The sequence below is a fragment of the Mycteria americana genome, chromosome 9 (assembly GCF_035582795.1).
Source record: "Mycteria americana isolate JAX WOST 10 ecotype Jacksonville Zoo and Gardens chromosome 9, USCA_MyAme_1.0, whole genome shotgun sequence".
Lineage (NCBI taxonomy): Eukaryota > Metazoa > Chordata > Aves > Ciconiiformes > Ciconiidae > Mycteria > Mycteria americana.
Window position 1 is genome coordinate 32,971,653 of NC_134373.1, and position 25,066 is coordinate 32,996,718.

Here is a 25,066-nt window from a genome sequence, read left to right on the forward strand (position 1 = left end):
TTGGTGGATAGCAGAACCTGTCCCTGAAGCATCTTGTTATCAACCTGATTTGGTACACCTAATCCCCATTACACCAAATTATCAACATCAGTCTTTCAAAGCACATTCATATGATAAGGCCCCATGGTGCATTATGATGCCCCAGGATATAAATTCAATTTGGGTGGGGAAGACAAGCAATTGTAATTACACTTTGTATTACAATCACACCCAAGCATGGTTTCAATGTCAATGTGACAGAACACAAGCTTGTATTGATTCTCATCTGGAAACCTCATGGACCTGAAATAATGAAGCGGCAATTACAAACAAAGGGGTATTTAATGGACTCTGGCATCTTACATGGAACATTAATAACACGAATTGTGAAAGATACTATAATCTCACCAGTCCTAATTCTACATGCTGTTGTCTACAGAGTAATGGTTGTCTTAGTACTAATGATAACTGGGACACATGTGTCCAAAACAACATATCTGGCTGTATAGATCATAACCCCTTTTGGACACACCAATTAATGTGCTCAACGAAATTGAATTGTTTTTCTAATCTATGGTGTTCATTCTGCAAACATGGCAATGACTCTGGGAGAAGCTGGTGGCTGACATTTTAACAGCTGGATGTTCTGGCTTTGTGGCACTGATGCCTCTAAGAGTCCACCACCACAGCGGACAGGCACTTGTACCATAGCACGTCTCGCTCCTGAAGCATTTCGGTCTCAAGGTTTGACGTTTAACTTCCAACACAACCACTACCCTGTATGTAATCAGGGCAGAGTGTCTAAGCCCGCAGTAACAAAACCATCTAAGTTTCCCAAGTTTGTACATGTGCTGTTTCCAAACTTGAGTGTCGCTGAATTAGAACGAGCTGTTGTTAGTATTTCCGCTACACTTTATCCGCTACACACAGTATTTCCGATCACCCAAAATGCTACTATGGATACTTTAAAGACCCTACAGATGGAGATTAACTCGCTCTCACAATTGGCTACTGTCACAGGTGAATTATGAAGAGAAGTTACTGTTGTGGGATTAACTAAGAGGGTTTTATTAATGATTAAGCGATGATTAAGCGATGATCAAATGGTAGTTAATCGATGATTGAATGAAAATCAAATGGTGATTAAGCAATAATGGAATGTTAATTAAACAGTGATTTAACAATGCTCTGACAATGATTTAAACGATGATTTAAACGATGATTTAGACAGCAGTAAAACACTCTACTACTTACTATACTTCTAATAATTAAGCTATAGCCGGATATATAAATGTTGCTAGCATACAATATACTTTTAGGCTTAATGTAGGCTTAATGTAAAATGTCGCTTACCTTGTTATAGGCATCGAATGCCGGGTAAGGGGTGTCTCAGCCTCGAGGAGTAACCTCGAGAGGCACCCCTGCCCGGGGAGATCACCTCGGTGCAGCCGCTGCCGTGCAGGAGAGCTCGGTGGGCGCAGGGGGCTACGGGTAGCCTCAGCGCAAGGTGAGGGGCTGGTGGTCGGCCCCCGCCTCGGTGTATGGCAGGTGCGCAGCTCCAGCAGTTTTAGCTTTGCCTAGTCCCAGCTCGGGCTGGTGCTGTTAGTCCTGAGAAGACGTGGCCTAGACTCCTTGGTCCCTGAGAAGAGGTGGCCTAGCACAGGTCTCGTGGTTTGCACGGCAGGGCTGATTTCAGTCAGGGCTGCTTGTTGGTGATGCCTGAACCAAGGTACCGCTCAGGCATCCATCACAGCTACCCAAAATCGCTGGGCCTTGGATTATTTTTTAGGTTTTCAAAGGGGTATTTGTGTGTTCATGAGTACTACCTGTTGCTTCTATGCTAACAAAGTCAAACAAATCGAATATGAAGTGAATGTTGTTCCGCAGCACATCCACCAAATAGCCCAAGAGCAGCCCCTGCCCAGCTGGACAGTCACGGCCATCGTCTTGGCTGCCAGACCCCGGAGCATGGGCATGGCGCTTCTCAATGCCATCAGCTCTCGTCCTAGCTGTAGGATTCGAGCTTTTCTGTAATGTATCTCATATCAAAGCACTGTCTGTATCACTTTTGTCCAAACCGGTACTGTATACGCGTGCCTCAACCAACAAACCCTCTCAGGAGCTGCAATAATATTGGGCCTGACATGGACATGGGTCTCCTCCACCTCACGCATTAGGAGGCAAGAGAGACGCACCAGGCGGGGTGTAGTCTCACTCCTAGTGACCACTGGTCGTAGGCCGAGGGGTGGAGTGATGGGAGCAGCCATAAAGGTGACCTGGTTATAAGGGGGAACTGAAGAGAAGATGTCCTCTGCTCAAATACTGACAGAGACAATGCCTGCCTGCCTGGGAACCAGAAGCATCCTTGAGGAGCACAGCTGGCATCTTTGAAGTGCAGCTGGATACCGAGAAACCACAGACAGCCCGAGATACTATCGATGCAAAGTGCAAAAACAAGGAACTGTAACAGCAACTTACCGTCTGGAATGGTGAAAAAAAAGTCTGGAAAAGGGGGAAAACATCCTGAGAAAGTAAGCGTTGGCAACTGCCATTGGCTGTTCTAACTGACAGAACAGAAAACCAGCCTGGAAATACAAAAATTGGTCCGAGAGAATAGAAGACATCATCATTTATTGGCTGTGCCAGGTGAAAAATAGAAATTAGCAGCATCTATTGGCTGCTCCGGGTGGTGGTGTCCTACGGCCCTTTATGTCTCTGTGATATAAAAAGGACGTACTTTTAACCCAAAATGGAGCCTCTTTCTCGGAGAAGTGCCCGTGCACGGACCCCCGTTCCCCACATTTCCTTGGCAGAGTGCCAGGGATGCCGGGCTGACTCCGGGCTCCGTGATGTGGATCATCGACCAAGTGAGACTTTGCCCAATAGGCCTCACTTCTGGGAGGGGTTTGATGAGCACTTGGTACCGGTAACATTTATATATATATATAGGCACACATATAAGTAATTACTGATAAGTATGTTTGCTGCTTTACTAGTGGTAATTCTGTAGTAACTTGTAATATTGAAATATAGACTTGTTGATAATATTGATTGCTGCTGCTGTGGAAATATATATTTGCTTTCTGGTAGTAATTTGTAGTATAGATATACTTGTCTTGCTAATTGTAACTGTACTTGCCTTGATATACTAATCATATACGAGTAGATTGCCCAGTAGATATACTAATCATAAGCCTACTTGCCTTGATTGTGATGACCTGTAGTAAAATGCAATAAAATAATTTAGGAAATTAATCTTCCCTGTCCTTGTGCATGATGGAGTCCTGTGAACTCACGGTTGCAACCTTTGCCCACCCGCCGGCTGGGTAACCCTTGTGGGTTGTGGCAGTTTAATGGAGGAGTTTCTGTTGGGCTGCATCCAGTGGATACCAGTACTAACTAGTGGGCATGGACAAAGGGATAGGATGAAATCAAACCCCGTGTCTCTATTGTATTGTATTGTATTGTTTTGCTTTTTGCAGGCTGGCAGTGAAGAGGAGGTAGAGGAACAACGGTCAATTCCAGTTCAAAGTGTGTTCAGATAAGAGATGATGCTGGAATATGAGGGTCAGGAGGTGCTGCTGGGCTGCAGATGTAGTCAGTTATCTCGCCTTGGTATTTCTTTCCAGGAATCTTAGTGACCCTCTCCTCAAGACACTAGCTCCTTCGCTTTCCATGTGGCTGGAGAAATGCAAGGCTAAACAGGTTGAAGAGTGAGAGGCATTCATCTTCCAGAGCTTGGGCTTAGCCTTCAGCTGTTGAGCACCTTCTCGCTCCACTGTACAGGGCAGAGGATGCAAAGCGGGCATGCCTCACTCCGGCTTGCGTTACAGCAAAGGGTTACAGTGCATCTCCACAATTAACAAAGCAAATAATGCTGCCATTGGCCTTGGCTTTTCCCGAGGTGTGATGTGATGCGCTCTCCCCCAGAAACACCAGCAGCACAGGGAAAAACGCGCTGGTGAGCCCCAGCCCCAGGGGCTGCGCAGCAGCAACCTCCAGCTGTGGCCGGGGGAGCAGGAGAGGCTGATGTTGCAATGGCATCCGGATTCCAGCTTGGCCAGACAAGCGCTGACATTTTTCCATCACATGTGACCCGTTGATGCCTTCTGCTGTAGTTTTCATTCAGGAATGCTAGCTGTGGTCAGGCTGCCTGTATTTACAGACACAAATAAACTGCTGCTGACTCAAATACACCATTTCCATGACTGCGCTTGGCACTAATGTTGCAAGGGTAAAGGCAGATCTGCTTACACAGTAAAGCAAAACCTTCTTGCTCTTCGCATCGCTTCCTTCCTTTATTTTAGATGCAACCTTGTGGAGAAGCTAAATTTGGGGGGGCAGAGCCTATAAAAATTAGAAAAAAGAAATTCTTTCTTTTATTTATTTATATAAAGTTTCTGTGGTACCTTCTGATAGTAGAAGCGACATGAAGAAAGCCTGACCTAGAGGCTGAAGCCTTCCTGCACCCAGGCATGGCAGCTGCTGTCCCCGTGGGACAGGCACCCACGGCGGTGCTTTGTGCTGCCTGGCCCCGCGCCACAGGCAGCAGGATGCTCTTTGCTGACAGCAACCGACCCTATTTCCTTCTTTTTGCTACACTTTCTTGGGCGCCTGGCCTGTGGCACCCTTCCCTCACCTACTCGCTCCCCACGTTACCCCCTGGCTACTCTGCAGACCAGTTCGCTGTACAGCTGAGCCTCCCCTTGCAGGGGAAGGAGGGCACTTGCAGCCCTGTCCTCAGGCCCTTTCTCTCCTCCTCTGCACTCTCCCTACCCAAACCACCCCTTACCAATGAGTCAAACTTCAGCTCCCCGTGGCTCCTTGATTGTCGGGTCTCTCAGCACTGACCCAGCGTGCTGGGAAATGCCAAAGCATAACGGTAATCTGCAAGGGAAAGGGCACTGCCTGTGCCTTTCCTTTTGGAGTGCCAAGGAAGAAAGCAAAGGGGTTTGTTTTGCTTTTAAACTGCTTGGTCCCTTGCAAATTAACTGCAGCTGAGCTGTATTCACAGTGTTTGCTGCTTTGGGTGGCAAAGCAGGTTTAAAATGTTCCTGCCCTTCCTTTCCCTCCACTTTCCTTCCTGCTCCCCCTTTCTGTGCCTGGGGCAGTACGGCTTGCGTGAGGCAGTCACATGAACCAAGCTAAAACTTGCTCTACTTGTGATGATTACGTTTTGACTGTTTTCTATTTTTCTTCTGTGCTAGTGATGAAAGCTCTCTTGCTAGCGTGGCGCTAGGCAGCGGGATGGTCACGAAAACCGAATTTGCCCCACAGATGCTCCTGCCCAGGCAGCAGCGTTAGTCTCAGGTATTCAGTACGCAACATCTCAGCCTGCAAACTTTAGCCTGGGCTTCCATATTGTGTAGGAACTGTGGAGCACTGAAGAGCTGCCCCTCTGCGGCACCCAGGCCGATCCCATCGCTCGTGGTGCTGCGGGGAGGAGGCAGCGCAGCCCCAGCCTGCGCACTTGTTTTCAGGCTGTATGCACCCTCGTCCCCTGCTAGGGCAGAGTTAGTGGAATCAAGCGGGAAGACAGGGCACGGATTTCATTTATTTGGGATTTGGAGCTTTTTACCCCACCTGACCAGCATTGATGCTGCCAGTGTGCCACTTGCTGCACTCCTAAAAATCCCTGTTCCGAGCTATTTTTGGTGTGGTCTGCTGCGTTTCTTCAGTACTGCTGGTAGGAGGAGGGGGGACCATAAACTTCTCGAAGGAGAGCTGTTTATACTGAGCAAATAAGAGCTTCTGTTTATAGAGGCAAAAACAAATTAAAAAAAAAAAACCCGGAAGGATGGGCCCATGGCCCTTTTCCAATGAGAAGAGCAAGTCAAAACAATGAACACTATTTGTTTTTGCTTTTCCCTGGCAAGCTTCCTGCAGCTGACTATTGCATGATCTGTTCAGGGCGAAGAGACAAGAAAAAAAAAGAAAAAGAAAAAAAAAAAGCAGGCAGTAGCAATTGCTCCGGTTTCTCTCTCCTGCCGGTGGCTGCAGCCCCGCTGCCGTCTGTGTGGGTTTAAAGCTGCAGCTGTGAGCCAGGGTAACCCAAACCCCAGCTCCAGAAGAAAACAGATGGGGCTGGGGGAACAGTTTTGGGGGAAAAAAAAAACAAAAACAAAACCAAAGCAAAATGTATGTTGTGAAGCAACAACACTGGGTTTTATCCAGCTCCCTTTCCAGCCAAAAGCTCAGGGCTCCCCTGCTTTTCCAGCCGGGCTCTGCTGGACCCTGCAGCTCTAGTCCTCTGGTGAAAAGTCAGAGGTCTGGATGAGGTGCTGTGTGCTCCCAGCTGCCCTCCTGCAGGCACCCAGGCCGGATGCCTACTTGCACACCCCAAGGAATGGGCATTTAATTTCGTTTCCTCAGCCTAAACTCCCATTTCCCTCGGGCTCCCACCAGTTTCCCGTCTGTTTAACACCACTGGCACAGAGTGAGAGCTCCTTGTGGCACTCCCCACCCTGGGTATTAAATCAACATACCTTCTGCGGCAGTCACTGCGGCTCCAGCTCCTATTTTTATAGGCATGCTTTGACCGATAAGGATCTATTAATAAATCAATCACGCAGCACCACTGTTGCTTACAGGAGCAATCCCCAGTTTTGGTGGGGGGCTTGGCAAGGAAACAATGAACTCTACTCACAGCATCATATATGCACAATAGTTTTATTTTGTTTTTTATATAAAAAAAATCCTAAAGACTGCAGAATTCTTGTATCCTAATTTCTTACACAAATGCTTCCAACACCCTCTTCTTTTTAAGCTAATTCCCCCCCTAACAACTTGCAATGGCGTGGGTTCCCCTGATTTTTGACCTAGTCACCCTTTCTAACGGGATATGTCTAAAGCTGCAATATGGCACTTGGTTGACTTAGTTGGCAGGTTTAATATATCCAGAAAGCTGGGGTATGGAGTCGCACACGGCTCGGAGTCCATCAGCACAGGTGGGGAGCCTGCCTTTGTGTCCGTGCCTCCAGAATGAACCAGACTTTTCTCCTTACTGTGCAAATAACAGGCTTTGGTCATCGACCAGTCCTGTTGTAAGGGATTCTCACCCCTGAAGAGGATCCCATCTTCAAGTGGGGAAGCAGCACATACAGTCAAGCAATTGTCCACAGCAGTCCCAGGTGCCGAGACCCCATCAGTCAACTGTACCGTTGTAAGACTTGTTGAGCTTGTTGAACGTGAACTCTACGTTATGCGTGGAAATAGGCTTTCGGTAGAGAGGATTGGATGCCTTTGGAGAAATGAGTGGACAAAAAGAACAAAGGTGAGGAACAAAGTCCATATCAAGGTGAAAATGTGTATAATTCCCCTTTACTGTGCCAATTAATTTGGACATACCACTGCATTTGGCTTTGACTGAAATGTGCATTCAGATCCCAAAGCAGTGGTGTTTGTCCATAGTTTGTCCATCAGCCCCACCTTCCCTCCTGTCTGCAGGCACAGGTGATGCCCTCAAATGCTGGGCAACCCCACCTAAAGCCTCCCAGAAGGGCTGCCTTGCAGACCTGACCAATCTGGCTGCCGCCACAGTTGGAGCTTGGTCCTGCTCCCCTACCTCCTTCAGCCCTCCAGCACTGCTGGGAAATACATGATGAAACCAAAGGCTGGGTATAATTTTGCAGAGTATTTGTAACTTGCCAAGGGGAAAGGCAGTGCGACGGGCTGGACCCTAAAGCCCTGCTGCATGGCACCCCAGGGCACGGGCACCCCCATCCCTTGCGCCTGCCACCCTTCTCCATCACTGCAGAGCCGTTTGCTGCTGGTGCATCCCGATAGCCCCTTCATACACCAGCAGCATCCCCACCCTGGGCTCACCATTTCATATCGGGCCCGGGAGCGTTCGCTCTGGAATCGGTCAAACTCCCGTCTGTCGTGAATCGTGACGAGCAACTTCCAGAGCCCCAGCAGGATGATGCCGATCAGCACCACGCTGCCGATCACTGCCAGCACGATCGTCACGGCACTGGGGGCTGAGCTGCATGCTGGTAACAAAGAAGAGAAGGTAATTAGCTCTGGTGCGAGTGTATCCCAGATCAGGATACTGGGACGTAACGCCTGGACCGCAGCCACTGAGCAAGTGACCTCAGGGCAGCGCTAGCAGCAGTGACTAAATTAAAAAAAGCAACAGTCCTCTCTGAAACCAAAGGGATTTTTTTTTTATTAAATAAATTCCTGGCTAGAGGCAGGTCAAAGGCACAGCACTCACAGACGTCACCAGAGCTGGGATGTCATGTAGTGCTTTGGGGGAAGAGCAGTGCTGCAGTGACACCATCCAACAGTGACACTGGTTTTAATGCCAGGTGACCCATGTGGGACACAGAAGGTTAAGGTGCCTCTGGCAAAAGCCAGCTCAGCTTCTGGCCCACATGGAGACAGGTGATCACTAGGCACTCTAAGTAAGTACATTACCTGTCAGCTAATCAACTGGTCTTTCAACTAAGCGCAAGCCGCAGCACAAATAAAATAAAATGTGCGGTATCTCAGTCTTTCCCATACTGGCCTGTGCCTCGGAGGACCAGAGCAGATCGTGAGAAGCTACTGCTGCGTGCTCGCCAGCTTGTCCTGCAACACCACGTGGAGTTTTCTTTGAGAAACTGCATTGCACGTGATTAAAATAATGCTGGGAAGCACAGCTGTCTGTGGCAGCCTGGGGAGGGGCGCAGGGACATGCAGCCCTTACGCTGCCTGGACCAGAGCTAGCTCCTTGGAAATGCAGAAATCCATAGGTTGTGTGGGGTTTTCCTAACATCCTGACTTAGCCAGCAGCAGCACCAGGTGTCCCCTTCTGATTTTTTTTTTGCTCACAGTGGCTGTATCACCAAATCAGTGCATGGCATGCATTTTGCAATGTAAATAGACTGGGTTTAATCTCAGCATCCTGAGCTGGCAGGAAGCCCTTCAGCCACTTGCTAGCAATGCTGGCGGCTCAGGTGCATGTTTCACTCTCACTTTTTTGAGTTGGGAGCATTTGGAGCTGGATTTCAGCACTGTAAAACACCCCAGGTTTTTAAATCATCCTGGTTCATCTGCTTGCACGTGCCTTTGTGCAGCCAGTGAAACCAGCCTTTCTGCTCCCCTGCAGCCTGTCACCTCTCGCAAGGCAGCCTGTGCTATTAAAAGGAAACCCAAGGGAGGGCCAACCTGGCTCTTTGAGGACGGTGAGGTTGGATTTCCCACTGGCAAGCTCCGAGTAGGTGAACTTCATGACGCAGTTGTTCACCGGGTAGGCGCAGAGGACCGCGTTCGGGTCATCCGTTTCTGGAATGAGATGCAGAGTCGCAGAGTTTTATTTTATTTTTTGTATAAAAAATTCCTAAAGACTGCAGCACTCTTGTATCCTAATTTCTTACACAAATGCTTCCAACATCCTCTTCTTATTGAGCTAATTCCCCTCCTAACAACTTCTGATGGTGTGGGTTCCCCTGATTTTGACCTAGTGCCCCTTTCTAACAGCATACGTCTAAAGCTGCAATATGGCACTTGGTTGACTTAGTTGGCAGGTTTAATATTAGGAATTAGCACAATTCTCCTCTGCAAGCAGAGCAGGGCTTCCCACAGGTGCCAGGGAGCGGAGGAATGGGGACCGAGCCTGGAAAGCAGCACAGTTTGATCATGATTTGTCCAAATTGCAACTGAGCAGCATCCAGACTTACTGCTTGAGAAAATGTGGCACTCAGCAAACATTGCATGGCAAACAGACGCAACCTCACACATACACACGCTCTTCCTTCGCACAAGTCTGCTTTGGCAATAAATGTTGTTTTCTTCTTAATTTGCTAAATTTTTTGAAGAGTGGAAGCTGAACAGAAAGCGAGAGGCACAGACTCAGCCTGCGAGGACACGGACGGGGCCAGCAGCAGCAGCAGCCCACGGCTGGCTCACGTTCCAGCTGTGCTGAACGGCTCCAGCTCCGGAAACGGTTGAGAAGTTTGTTTTTAAAGAGTGAGATAGAAGAGGAAAATGGGGAGGGGAGGAGGGAGCGAGGGGGAAGGGAGGAGAGCTGGTTGGAGGGGAGGATGCGGAGACGGGGTAGTTGCAAGAAATGAGACTGCTTGATTCCCATGGCCATACAGGTGCTGTTTGTTTGCCTGTTTAACATACCGTAGCACCAGGCAGAGCCTGTCGCTGCTCTGGTCACTACGAGATGCTTCCTGAGGAAGGCTGCTTCACAAAAGCCATTACAAAGTGTCAGCAAAGCCATCATCTGAGGTTTACAGCTCTAGCTTCAGGGGTGAGTTCAGCAGAGCCACCGCCTTGCATGGCCACAGATTGTGGGGTGTCCCTGCTGCAGGGGCAGTGCCTGGAGGGACATGGGGCCACATCTCCGGCCATGCCAGCTAGCTCTGCAGGAGCACATCTCTGCAGGCCTGCATGGGCTGAGAGTTTCAAGGGAGAGGAAGGGATTTGGGCACCCGGTGCTCTTGGCTGGCAAAGATGTGACCTTGGCTTAGGCACCTGGAAAATGCTTCCCACGGCTCTCCTCCTCACTCGTCTGTGCCTGTCTGTCAGTGAAAAATGATCGCATTAATGACCACTGCTATTCCAGCCCCTTATCTCTCTCCTGTCTGTTTGTCTTTCCTTTCAATGCCTTTGACCTGCTTTCAGTTGAAAGATTAATACCCTCCATTTCAACAGCTCTGAGCCCAGATGCAACTGCCCCTCTGGTGAGTCCTGATGAGGCTGCTGGTGTGGACAAACCTCAGCTGTTCCTACCTTGGGACAGGAAAACCTGCTCTACCTACACGGTGGTATCAAAGGCAGGGCTGGAGAAGTGCTGATTGTTACAAAGCAAAGTAGTAATTAGATTAATATAGATAAAACTTCAATGTTTCTTGATTAATGCCCTTCTGAGTTGAGCAGCAAATCTTAGCTGAGCAGCAAATCTTAGTTCCTTCAGGCCCAGCTACTTTCAATCCCATCCTTGCATCATTATTCTGCTAAAAGACACAGTGATTAAAGTCTCGATAGTAATGATCTCTGTTGGTCTTCACTAGGTTTCAGAGACCACACGTCCCCAGAGGGAGGTGTGATGGCCCCATCGAGCTTTCAGGTCCACTGATGTGTGCTGTTGGCAGGTTCAGCTCAGCGCTGGACCTGTCATGCTCCTCTTGTGTTGAAAGCTCCTCTCTGGAACCATCAGGAATGGAAACGTAATATTGCAGAAGCAAAGGAGATCCTGCAGAGTCCAATGCAAGTCATATAAGCCTCCCAAAAGGCATCCTTCTGGCTCGTGAGTCCAACGATAGATGCCTCTGCTCTACAAAGCTTTGAAGCACTGGCTGCTTCATACCCAGAGCCAAAAGGCACCTGGGATCTTCCAGGGTGTGATCATTGCAACTCGATATTTAAGAAGGTCCCATCCTCCACTGCCAAGACAATACAGACCTATGTCTTCTGTGACAAATATCAGCGTTCAGCCTCTCAGCAGGGACTTTTAATGTATGCTACTTAACACAAAAGTGCTTGAAGACCAGGATTTGGCTGAGTCTGCCTGTGAAGAAGTCCGTAGTTCCCAAGCACTTTCTCTAGGAATATTTTGCTTTACCTCTTTCTCTAGCAGCCCAGATCTCCAAGCCACAGAGTGCCCTGAACTCCCAAGAGCTCAGCACCACCCGCAATCTGACTGTAGTAGTTCAACAGAAGAATAAGCGTAATTCCCCAAAATGTCTTAAACCAGAAATTTGGCTGTGGTTTTCTCTGAAAGCCATGCAGGGGGTTGGCAAACCACAGCCCAGCCTCACCTCCCATGGTGCAGTCAGCACAAAAGCTGGCTTTGGCACGGCACAACACCCAGGCAGGAGAGTTCAGCTTTAATCCCCAGTATTTGCTGGCTCCTAAGAAACGCAGGCCAGCCAGGCATTTGTGTGGTTCGGAAGTGCCTCGTAACCCCTCACAGTGTGCTGGTGTAGGTGCACTCCCCAGTAAACTGCAGGGAGGATGGAGAGAGAATGAGAGCAAGTGTCCCAGAGGGAAACGTAGGAAACCCCACTGGTCGTAATTTAAAAGCTAGACACTGGATGTAAGAGGAGTCAATGGGAAAAACATTGGCTGCAGGAAGCTCAGGAGGAAGGGAGAGACAGGGTGAGCAAGGCAGAGCACTCCTACCTCTATAAACTATGGGAAGAGGAGGAAATGTCAGACGTGGACAGTAATGCTGTCCACTTGATCCCTGCTGATCTCCAAGCTGATCCCTGCTTGATCTCCACTCCTCCCTGCAAGGGGTATTGCTAAGGCCAGGGTCAGGATTGCGATTAAAGCTGTCACAAGTTTGGATCCCTAAATAGCAAACAGGGACTCCCAGAATGGACCTTGAAAGGAACGGTGAGAAAGTCATCTGCTGAGGGATGCACGTGTGGGGTGACCCCTAGAAGAGGACACAAAGGGCAGGAGAGGAGCTTGCCGGGGGACTCTTAGCAGTCAGTTCCACCAAAGCAGAACTCATCGTCTCCAAAACAGCTTTGCTTTCTCTTATAAGCTCACTTCTTCCAAGATGAATTCTCAGAAGATGAGAGAATGCCTTTTTTGGGTGATAATTTGTCCTTTTGCACTCTCTCACGGCTCATCTAATCTTTTGTCTCATCTGATCTCATCCCACCCTCTTTGCTCCTTGCACTGGCAGTAGTGGTTAGATGTGGTAAGATGTTATTTAAAATCAAAGGGTTTTTTACTTCAATATAGATTACAGCCCGGAGAGAGGGTCACACATACCACATATACACGTATACATACTACATACACACATACATTTCTAAACACCAGGTGTTCCCTGAGGCTTTCTTTACAGATATGTCTTCGTCTGGTTAAGAGGAGTTCAATGCCACAGTTGTTGGCTCCCACCGTCTGCAGTCCTGCTGCTGCTACTTACCGAGAACATCCACAGTGGTGATGATCTCGTCCTTGCAGTGCTTTTGGCAGGTTTGGTTATCAGCCAGTCTTCCTGAGTTAAACAGCTTGCATTCAATGCAGTCCCTGCAGAAGGACACACGGAGGGGAAGATTAAGCACCCATCAGAAACTGCACAGAGATTCACCCCTCGGAAAGGGACTCTCTGGGTGTCGGTTTGGAGGCTGCACACCTGCACCACAAGGAAAGAGCAACTTCAGGGCCAAGCATCTCCATCTCAAGGATGGATTTATTCTAGGAGTGGACTCAATGAAGGTGCAAAACAGCTGGTAGGTTTGGGGTCTGTTTGCCCTTTGGATGTCAGGACCTGCGTGTCAGCTACTGCAAAATCCATCCTGCCTGAGATCAAGGCAGACAGCATTGCTGCTCTGCACTGGTCTGAGGCTGATGTCCAGGACACCCCCGTCACTGGGAGGCAGGCAGGCTTCCCCATCCTCCCCTCCTCTGCAGCTTGTAGCTCTCTCAGCCTGGGTGTTTGCAGCTCAGAGTGCAGCAAAACTGGGGTTGCCACCCTCTCCTGCAGAGCGGGACAGCACTGGAAATGAATGGGAACGTGAACCTCCATGAGGACTTGGGCAGTGACGCTTGTTGCTTCTCTGCCTAGGATACTCTCAGGTTGCTTAGTGTGGGCTCTGAGCAACAGCAGGTGTGCCTAGGGCTAATCAACCCTGTTTAACGAAGCAGGAGTAATTCCTTAGCTGAAAAGTCTCCCAGGAACCAAAGAGCTGCCCATCCGACCAGTGAGAAGTCCCTCCTGACCTTCCCCATGAGTACCTTTTAGTGCTACAGACGCCTGGGCAGGTGGGACACTTCTCACACGTCTCTCCAAAAGCCCCCGGCTCGGTGCACTGACACTTCCCACAGACGCAGGTGCCCCTGCCACTGCACATCTGCCCGTCACTGGAAACACAGCCATCCGACTCAGTGGAGCAGTTGCAGTTGTCCCCGATGTAACCGGCGTGGCACTTGCACTCCCCACAGTGACACTCTCCGTGGCCTGAAGGCGAGAGCAGGGAGGAGACGTCAGCAGCATCCCGGGCCAGCGCTGGGTGCCACAGCTGCCCCTGCGCGGGAGGGACCAGCAGCCCAGCAGGAAAAGCTGCCAGAGAGACCTTACTTGGCAGAGCATCAAACAGATGGCGATGGGAAACACCTAGATATCAAAGTATTATCTACATTTGGCAGCAAAAAATACCTACTCGCAGCTCCTCCAGCTTCCCTCTATAGTAGCGCAAGACAAATGGGCACCTCTCCCTTCCGTGGCCAGGACAGGGGCACAAACTGCCCTTGGGAGGTACCAGCAGTGATGGTGACCATGGGGAGAACCGGGCAGCTCCCTTCGAGCAGACACAGCCTGCAGCTGGGGGAGGTGACTTCCACCCAAGTCGCCCTGGGAGCCCCGCTCAGCATAGCACTGTCATCCTTCTCTGGGTGGAGGGCAGCAAAATGAGGGGGTCCACATGAGGAACAACCACCTACTATTGCAGAGCCCAAACACGATAAGCTGGTAGAGACTGCACGCTCCGGCCAGGTGTCAAACTTGTTACTCTCTTATTTTACTCTCTCCGGATGAGGGTTCCCAAGTATCCCTCTCTTTTCAGGGTGCCCTTCTGCACCCTCCTGGTTCGCCCCCATTCAGTGCTTGACACCACCAAGCAAAGGTTGACACCTGAGAGCACATTTCAGCAGCATGCTGTCATGAGCCTTTCTTACCCACAGAGTGAATATTCCCCACCTCTGCCTCCTGGTGCCCAGCACTGTGTAACTGGGCTTTGCAGAGCACTACACCTCCCATCTCCAAGGCGAGCAGCATCTCTGTCACTCAGTCCCCAACGCTTCCTAAGCATCACTTGGCTTCATTCATGTGCCCACCTGAAGACTCCAGCTAAGCTAGGAGGGTTATGTGCAGTTTAATACTGTGATTTCTACTGCTACTGGAGTAGCAAAAATATTCGGGCTGACAAAGGGTCTCTGGCAGCAGCTTTCGAAATACTGCTTCTCAAACCAGATGTGTCTGTCTCAGAGGCACGGCACTGGGCAGACAAATACTTTAGGGCACCAGAGGATGTGGCAGAGTCGATGCCATCTGGCTGCTCACCGCATGAGCCAGACAGGAGGCAGCACAGCCAGACTGCGGGCAGTTTTCTGCTAGGTCTTGCTACGGCATCGGATTTTGCTAGCAGAGCCACTGTGCCAGTAAATGGGGGGCCCAAGTCATGGGCTTCCAGACTAATCTTCTCCAGGCCACACCACTCAGCAAGAAGTTTTCTCCTCCTCTGCGCTTCCCCGCCCACTGTGGACCCTGAGCTCTGGAGATCAGCATTACTGCTGGGCCCTCAAAATGGTGTAAAAGAGGGGGCTCCTGTGATGGCTTCGACGTTTACTGGGCTGGCTGGTGTTCTGTATGAATTAATCTCTTCTTTGTCTGTCTACACTGAGAGAAATGACAATGGGAATGGAGCAGTGCTTCCTTGCTGGTTTTGAACCCAGCTTTAGTGGCAAAAAGCCTAGGAGGTTGACCATTTCATAAGGTCTTTCCTACCCTGCTTTCCTAACAGCTTTACTTAAGAAGTACTCCCAAAAACCTTAAAAGTCCTTAAAAAAAAGTTAAATCAACAAGCGGCATCTCCTGTGGCCAAGCAAGACCTCTATATCCCAGCCAGTACCATGAAGGTTGCTGGGACCAGCTGAACCTCCCCCAGGGAGTAGCTCAGGGCAGCTCACAGCAGAGATGGATGAAGAAACTGATCCAGGAAGGGTTTTCCTCGACCAAAGCATCCCCTTGCAACTACGGGGTTTAGCGATGGGCTGAGAAAGTCAACAGGTTTAAAGGTTTTCAGTGACAGTAAGTGGAGTGGCTGGCTGCCGAGCATCTGGTTTGAAAGAAAAGCATCCGTCAGCTCACTGGAAATAATACCACTTGAATTCCTCCTTGGTCGATCCCTAGGAGAAGGGATGCCTTTGAAGGCATAGTTTATAGAGCTGAAGGGTTTGTGTACGAGGCTCGTCAGAAACCTAATTACAGCCCAGCTTTCCCACTGGAAACAGCCTCAAGTGCCTCAGACAAGATAAATTATATACACGCTCCTTTCATCAGCACAAAACTGCTGATCTCCCTGCCTCTCCCATTGCTCCAAGATTACCAGAGAGGCTGTGGATTGTCAAGCTATATCCCTTGCCAAAAGTCATGGGAACACCTTCTGTTTTACAAGGCATCTCATATGTCCCAGCACATCACAAACTGCCCTCCTACGGCCTCTTTTGCACTCCCCCCCATTTGCTTTGGATCCAGCCTGCAAACTCAAACATTACTAGACAGAGGAGGTTATGTTTACAAGATCTTTAGAGGTGACCTCCTTCCCGGCTTACATCTGATGGAGATTAAAAATCCCTCGCTCTGTTTGCCTTCACGACGACAGCCTTGCCCTTTCCCCAGCCACATCCGTACAGGCAGGTTTGGTTTGCCCCTTCCCTACAAAGCTCCAGTTTTGAGCCCCTGGACACAGCTACATCCACCACCGCTGCTGCTTGGGGCACAGCTGCAGAGTGGGAACCCTCTGTGCCCTCCACTTCGCAAGCGAACTGAATGGGGTAGCTGGCTTTATTCACAATTAATTCAGGCGTTCAGGCTCTTGCACGCAGCAAGTTTGATGCCTCCATGGCAATGCATGTGTCCAAATTAGCTATAAATCACAGTTTTCTTAAACGGGCACTATTCCAAGGAATCCAAAGCAGCTGGCTTTGGGGCTTTGTGTATATGGCATTTAGTAAACGAGCTCACGCTTGAATTTGAGCTGTGAGGGCCAAGAGAAGCAAGCCAACTGCATTCACACCACCCCACGGTCCTGACCTGGGTGGAAGCCACCCCCCTGCTCTTGGGCAGAGGGACAGAACCCCTGCATCATCAGCCTTAGCTCGGTCCTCCTTGGACACCACAGAGCCCAGCAAAAGATGCAAATCCATTGGAAATCCATCTCTAGAAGTGTTATTGCTTATTAAATTGTTCAGTTTTTAAAGCCATCAGTGCCAGGCCAGTACAGGAGGCTAGAAAGCCTGCATGTCCCTTTCAGCCCCTGGCAGGCTGGGGATGGAGCCTGGAACGACTGTCCTGGGGAAGGGAAACAGCCATTTCCAAATAATGCATCCTATTAAACCACTGCGATTGGAAAACTTAAGCAACAGCATCTTAAAGCAAACGGCTTCGTTTATTGAAGGGGATGAAGAAAAAGCCCGTATATATGAGTGTGACTAAGTGTGGGGGTGTGAGCTTAAAATTTAAAAACATGTTGAAATGTGTTTTCTGCTTTGGCCACACTGGCTCCACATGTAAGAAGTCAGTGGCGAAAACTCATCATGGGGAATGTGCCAAGAGTGGGAATTTCTATGTTGACCTTTAACAGTGGAGACGTTACAATCTTCACTGCCTGCATCAGCTTGAAAGAGTGGCCACTCCTGCAAGCACCATGAGCTCCACTGCTGGGGCTCTCCCTTCATCTCCCACACAGCCTGAAGACTGGAGAAATGTAGTGAGTGGGATACATTTATTTCTTATACAGGCATGACGAGAGTCATCCCACTTCTCAACATCCACCTGGAGCACCGGAGATGGGAATCCACTCCATCCTCTTGCTCAGGACAAAACCTGAGAGGAGCCCCAAGGCAACATGGCATGCTGGTCACAGCGAGTCTTTTGGTGAAGGTGACCCAGAGCTGAGGTTTGCAGCATGCAGAGTGCTAGCTGGTACTCGTATTTCACAGCAAAATGTGCTGCACGTTTCCAGTCTCAGCTATCCTACATCACACGCAAAGCTGATGTGGTTAAGCAGTCTCTGCCGTGTAAGATCATGCCTGCAGGAAGCCTTCCACCACTACGCCGATGATGAACCTAGTTTCACCTCCCAGTTTCATTTCCAGGACAAAAATGTGTCCTCGAAGAGGGTGTGTTTCAAGGCACCTCTGCACCAGCAGAAGTCTCATGGTGCAAGACATTACTCTGGATTTTAACCCCCTTGTACCCTTTGAGTTTGCATGTTCTCTATTAAAGCTGGTTTGTGAAGCCAAAAGACCTTAATTATGTTCTCCAAACATAATACAAGATGTTTTCTTCTGTTCTCATCCTTGAAATGAGACAAGCTTAGATGTTTAATAGATCCAGATCTAATTGGGAAATGAAATGCTCCCTCTGAATTTGATAACATACTTTCCAGCCAGGTCTTGATTGTTGGGGGGGGCTAACATGAAACACATGCCAGGGAGGCTGCAGAAACACGCTGGGAGGGTGTAGCAGAGGAAAGCAATGCTTCTGGCGGGGGAGAGCAGTCCCCAGACTAGGTTTGGACTAGTCTGGGCTCCGGTGGGGCGGGAGCCATGGGGCGCACCGCTGCTTGGAGGCACCCTCTTCCCAAGAAGGCCACTGAGGTAGACCGAGACCGGCAGCCCAGCTGGTCCCTCTGTCTCTCTCCCTGCCCCAAAATACATCCCCATCCCACTGCCATGCCCCAGCTGGGCTGCACGTCTCGCTGTCGCTCAGGCGGATTTTGGCAGGACATCCAGCCGTCCTCATTTCACCCCAGCCGCCTCTGCCTCTCCCCTCAGCTGCCCACCGGGATGACAGCCGCAGACCAAATCCCCTCTGCCCTCACCCCGGCACTGCGCAAACCTGGCTTGGCAGCCCGACACCAGCGCTGCGTGCCGCAGCTCCGGTCCCCGAGTGGGGTCATTGCCGGCAAGCAGGAATCATGATAGCAGCTTCTGGCAGAAACTTCCAGCCTCTGAGCCTGAATTCATCCCGGGCTTCCTGACAGCAGGCTGCAAAGCGGGACCCCGCAGTGGCCAAGTGCTCGGCGGGACAGCCCGTCTGCCCTCTGCAATAACTGAGTTTGCCTTGTAGGAATTGCACTCACCGCTGCTGCACCAAGAGGTCTGAAACTCAGCGCACTAAAAGCTCTGTCGCTTGGTCTTTTGATAGAAAGTGGTTTTCCTAAAGCCCCCTACTTTTGGAGACCAAAAAATTATGCAAAAATACCAGCTTGCTTTCAAGAGAAATCGAAAATGATCCCAGCTTTTATGGAAGGGGAGAAAGGGTTTGAGAACAAGCCCCTGCAACACTCCTTTTTTTCCCACCTGCTAGCAAACTAAATTGATGTGTCTACCATACAAGAAAAAAAAGTCCTCATGATTTTTAAGCCAGTTTCTTGGTTTCTGAGCGCGCGGGAGGGGAAAGGTCATACTGCAGTTTGTTCCCGCTAAATCAAGCCACTTATTTTTGTGCCTCCATGCTCACATCCAGGCTTTGGGTCAAGACCTTCAAAATGCTGTGCTTTTGTCATTTTTGGTTACTTGAACAACTGGTTTGAAAAAAAACCACCAAAAACCCACAGGAAAACCAATTAAGAGAAATAAGTTATGGCAAGCAATTTCCAGATTCCCCAGTGCCACCCCTTTAATGAACCCTGGCCGCTGTGCCCATCAGCCGGAGAGCCCCAACGCAGAAGCCATGTGTTGTCTGTGCTCCCTAGGGGTGCAGGCACCAAAACCATCTGCTTATGAAAGAAGCAGCACTCAAACCCTATTGACACGGGGCACTGCCTGAGCATCGGTTTTGTACCAGACCAGCCAATCTTCCAGCAAAAGCGTCCGACGTCTGCAGGAGAGGCTCTGGGAACAGCACATGTTGAGTGGGAGGAGGAAGGGCAGCGGAAGAGGCTTTGAACATTTGGAAAATGTAGACCTTTCCATTTGGGAAAGGGCTATGGTAAGACACAGTGCCTGCTTAGGCAAATAAATCATCGACTTCCCCACTAATCTCTTTCTATGACTCAAAGCTGCCAGAGCTGCACGTCAAGAGGCCCGGCAAGGCGAGGCAGCCTGCCCGCGGCACAGCTCAGGTTCGCAGTGCCGTCCTGCTGCCAGATGGTCGGCACCGGCAGGAAGTCAGGGAGAGCTTGGGAAATTTTAAATAGTGGGGATGGGCTTAGGATCCATTCCCTGGGTCACACCAGTCTGGCAGGGAAAAAAATGGTGGCAGGCTGGCAGGAGCATCCCCAACTCCTGGAGCCTTCAGAGCATAGCAATCTCCTTGTGAAAAGAAGGTTATTCTATAAACAAAGACGGACAAATGTCAAGGGTCCAAGGTTCCTGTGTAAACTGAAACACATCCACCGACTGTCTCCATTCACAGCAGATGAGAGCTCACCCACACTTATTTATCCACCCTGCAATACTGAAACAACAAAACAAACGCTAAGAGGCTGGTAATAAATAAATAGTGCTTTTCCGTATGTTATTTACACCAGACACCGTGGATCTGCCCATCTTCCCATTGCCTTGATTTCAATGGATATTTATGTCTTGAAGCATATGGGTTTGGCAAAGAATCGACAAGGCTTTAAATAAGCCTTTATTTCAATCCTAGCGCTGGTTGAGCTCACCAATCATCAAAACATAGCATCAGAGATACAGACTAATGAAACCTAACGTGGAGGAATAAATACATGCTTGAGCTGCTAATTCAGCCTTGGGTACCACAAGCCCCATCACCAGCTCCACATTACTGCCAGCATCCCATCCATTGCAGCACTGCCATTACAAAACACCCCCTCAGCCCTCCAGTTTCTCACTCACTTGGGAACTTCTGGGTTAAATGAGAACTGGGCAGGGAAAACAGGGCTTTGGAAACTGCTGTCTCATGAAGGCAGTTGAAAGCGATCTGGGGCAGGCGGATTTCCTGCAACAGCCCTGGCCAGCCTTTCCTCATTTTCCTTCTCTCCGCTACAGAAGTGGAGCTGAAACACAATCACAAGATATGGCTGATGATCCACCAGAAAGCCAAAATGGGCAGTGAGGAGTCATTTCCTGAAGGAGATCTAAAGATCTGCATTTCTTAAAATAAAGCCTTCCTTTTTTCTTTTTTAAAGTAAGCTCAGCACTCCACAAATCTCTCGACTTTTGCTTACACTAGTGCCTCAGCTGAGCCAGCCACACGTGGCCTTTTGGATGGAGACCCAGAGCTGGGAATTGGAGATTTTAGGTCCTGCTGCCTACTCTGCTACTGATGCAGGGAGCGATACAGGGCGAGGGCTGCTGCCAGACCCTCCCAGAGATGCAGTGCTTCATCCCGAACGGGGGCAATCGGGATGGGTGCACCGGTTCCCTTCGAGCCACGGGTCCAAATACCATCCCACCAAACTGGGCACATGCTCATCCTTGGCTTCGTCACCCCTTAAGCACCTGACATGGAAGGCACTGCAGAAACTGCTAATAATTCTTATTATTCCTTAAGCCAGATAGGAAGGTATGTATGTGTGTGTGTAATCCTGGTTTTTCCCCTCCTGTGTTTCCCTCCAGTCCTCTAACTCAAAAAGGGCTCTGTGCCACTGTCCTTTTCCACCCACCTCCATCCCCTCCAATGCAGGTGTTTATTTGGTCTCCCATGGGACACACCAATGCCTCTCCCCCCATGGTGCTCCCTGCTCCAGCCAACTCTCCAGCCCTGCAGGCACATTAAGGAACGTCATCTGCAAAGCCCTGAAAGACGAGATCTGCTCTTCCAGTGCGCAAAACCCCCTCACTGCAGCTCCCCCCACTTGTTTCCTTTCACCCCAAAAAGCCTGACAAAGGAAACTGCTTGGCAAAGACCCATTTTCCACTGGCTCTCCCAACCCTGCCCAGATACCACCAACACCCATGGGTCCAGAACCAGGAGCTTCTCCCCCACTTACTTCTTGGCCCATCTCCTTGCCCAGGTCTGCTTATACAACTCTACATTTAGCCTTCAGCTTTTGTCACTGTGAAGGAAGATTTAGAAACATGAGGGGACATACGGTGAGCACACAGTTAGATGAAATGCAGATAAAGGGCTTGAGAAAAGCTATAGTGCTGCAACGCTTCCACCGACACGTGGTGCCTCCGGGAAGGGTAAGATTCGTCTCCCTGGTCTGGTGCCCAAGCAGGCTCCTACCAGCTCCTACCAGCCAAACCCCTCCAGATTTGTTCTTAAAATAAAACTTGGCTCCAAAATAAAGCCGAACAATCCCAAATGCCTGGACTCCAGGGCCAAATTCTATGGTTCAGATCCATCCTTCAAATGAAGAGCAGGCTAGTTCCCACCCTGCCAAAGCCCAAATGGGCTGAATGTCCTTTCAGCTGGACCTCATCAAGAGGAGTGGGCTCTGGAGCCGAGAGAGATTCTTTCTCTGCAAAATCCAGTGCCGTGGGAGCCTTGCCCAGTTCTGTGTTTGGATGCAAACACATAATCTGGTGCAAGTTCACCAAAGGTCCATGGTTTTGGAACAGATTTCTCCCTTCCCAAAGAAGCTGAAAGAAGTCAGAATTTCATTCAAAATAAGACCAAAAAAAAGAGAAACAACAAACCCGCAGCCTGTGCTGCGCTTCCCTCTCAGGTCAATTGTTTAAATTCATTTTTTTAAACCAAACCAAGCAAAATTCACAGGTTGTCAGTGCATGCCAAGAAGAAATGCAGAGACCCTGAATTTCACTCACCTGCTGGTTTGAGGCTTTCATCTGCCTCTAAACCCCAAATACAGCATTCATTTCCAAAAGTTTATTTCTGTTAATTATTATCATCAGAAGGACCAAATGCAAACGCCAAACTCAGTGGGACGCCGGCCATAACGGCAGAGCATTTAAGCGAGTTTGTTCTAAGACCATCTTCTCTCTTTGGGGAGGGAGTAGGCGATGCACTGTGTTTTCAAAGTTCATCTTGTTTTTATTTTGGAGCTTTCTACTTTCTGAGATAGGAGGTTTCTGGCCATGGGAGGCGGCGGCTGCAGCAGGACAGGGGGGTTTGGGTACATGCATACACCATCAGATGACACCTCCGGTTGCGACCCACACGCTGTGCCACTTTAAGAGCAGAGACCCACAGACATAGCTCTGGCTCCCATAAAGATGTCGAAGACGTCACTTCTTTATTCTTTAATTCTGCCCTGGCATTTAATGCCTCATTAGCATGCATTAATGCTTGCAAAAGGTCCGCTCAAGGACAAGGAGAAACCCCAGTGAAAAGAAGCAGGAACAGCAGCGCTCTGTGAGGTTTGGTCCTCCAAGGAGCTGCTGCCAGATCTGGGGAGAGCTGCAAGACTTTGACAGCTATGAGGGCCCGGGCAGGGGGAAAGGAGGGGTAAGAAAAGACAGCCTTGCCCTTTCGTGCCAGGAATGGAAACTCTGGCAAAGCAGTACTCGATCTGCTGGGGAAAAAAAAGTCCAACTCAATTGCTGTTTCGGTGTGAACAACCAACACCAACCCTTGGCGTGAGCAAGGCAGGGCAGGCAGGGTATACCTGCTGCCAGAAACGCAAAGGAAGATGAAGAATAAACACAGCACTGAGCAGAAACATGAATGGAAATATCATTTGTGTTCCTGTGAGAAATCCATGCAAAGATAATAAAACATCTCAAGTTGGAAGGGACCCATAAGGATCATTGAGTCTGACTCCCAAATAATCAACAATATTTAACACGTAATGATGTAACGGTAATGCCTGGTGGTGTAATACGTAATACTGCATTTATTTATTGTGAAAGAAATCCAGAGGGGCATATACATCAAGCACAGAGCATTCTAGCTAAGAACCATCTACTCGCACTGAAACGCAGCCACCTCTGACCTGAAGCACAGCGGCCGCACCACGCGACACGGGCAGTGGTTAGCAGAGCAATCAGAGGGGGGAGCCAGGCATTTTTACACGCTGCAGCTATAAGCACTGGCCATGCTTTCGCAGGTCACGGCCGGCGGGTGAAGGTCACCCCGTGCCGTTTGCCCCAGCCCAGTGGCCATTTGAACCCCTTGGGATCTTCAGCCTTTTGAACGGGCACGGAGCAGGACGGGGAGGCACACGCTCTCGGAGGAGAGCAGCACATGTCTCAGGATTAAATTGGAAAGAGAACAGAAACCAAGTTAAAGGGGAAAAAATAAATTTGGAGAGGAAGCAGAAGAGAAAGACTGGGGAAGGGTGGAAATGATGCCCTGGGGGGAAGTGGCAGGGAGGTTTCAGGAGCCTCCCAGGACTGGAGATTTGAGGAAACACATGCACTGAGGCACCCCCATGCTCCTCCAAAAGGCCACCGAGGATTTGCATGCCAGGGAAATGGAGACTTCATGAAGATGAAATTTGGGATGCAAACACCTCCCACCGGGCTCTCAGCCCCTCTCTGCACTGGGGCTATGAGCCACAGCTCCTGGAGGTGAGCACACCCAGAACCACATGGGACACGCTGCTGAATTTGGTAGCTTAAGGCAGAGAGACCTGCAAAGAGCGAAGGAGCTGTCGGGAGTGAGAGGCTGGCTGCACAGACACTAGCAAGACAGTGTAAGGACCAGTCCCTTCGAAGGCGGTGGTTTACGGGGTGTCCATCTCTCTCGACTCAGGGCTGCCAAGAGGAGGAAGCTTGTGCCTGAGCCAAAGCCCATCCACATGACCCCGAAAGCCTCCACTGGTAGAGGGTGTGTTTTAAATAAAAATCCTCCCTGGATTCTCTGGTACAGAAAATAATCAGTTCACTAACACGCGGTGATGGGTATCAGCGGTCAGCAGTAACACACTGACAAGGTGCGAGTGCCCCCATTTCCCTGCCTCGCCACAGGCTTCCAAAATAATAGTGGCTGATGCTCAGGAACCCCTTGCTTGCAAGGAAAATTCAAACACTGCTAAGGAGGGATGCTAACGCCAGCCAGCCGCTTGCACAGCTCCTGGGGAGTCTCTCTCCACCTTTTCGAATTATCTGGGAGCCTGGGGCTGGGCGTCCCTGCTTCCCATTGCAGCAGATGCCACCCTGGCGCAGGGCAGGATGCAAGCGCAGGGCACGGCAGGCTGCCCGCAGCGGGTAAGCGCGTCCCGTAAGCGCCCCTGTGGCTTCTCATCCTCTTCACACTGTGTAAAGAGCAGAGAGTTTCTCAATGACATTCCCCATTAAAGGCTGAGAGGTTTCAAGTGTTGCTCTCAGAGCTCAGTGCCCCCAGGCCAAGCACGGCCAGACCTGACCTCTCGAAAAGGCACCGCGAGAAGCAGCCCAGGATGACCCCAGGGCTCAGCCACCAGCACCCATCGCCGGATTGAGACCTAAAAGCCAACATCCCACATGTGACAGCAGCAGCGGGCTCCTCCACAGTTCCTTCATCACCTGTGGAAATGTTTTCCAAATCACTGCTTGAACA

General features: G+C 49.9%; 1 protein-coding gene across 1 annotated transcript in view; it reads right to left on the minus strand.

Annotated features, from left to right (window-relative positions):
* Positions 1 to 6,629: 6,629 nt before the first annotated feature.
* Positions 6,630 to 25,066, minus strand: part of ITGB5 (integrin subunit beta 5) — a 64,333-nt gene continuing 45,896 nt past the window's right edge. The window contains exons 11-15 of the mRNA XM_075511720.1: positions 13,666 to 13,888; positions 12,854 to 12,957; positions 9,130 to 9,246; positions 7,804 to 7,970; positions 6,630 to 7,219 (exon numbers count right to left, since the gene is read on the minus strand). Coding sequence (XP_075367835.1) covers positions 7,124 to 7,219; positions 7,804 to 7,970; positions 9,130 to 9,246; positions 12,854 to 12,957; positions 13,666 to 13,888 — 707 coding nt within the window. The 3' untranslated portion in view covers positions 6,630 to 7,123. The remainder of the gene's footprint in view (positions 7,220 to 7,803; positions 7,971 to 9,129; positions 9,247 to 12,853; positions 12,958 to 13,665; positions 13,889 to 25,066) is intronic.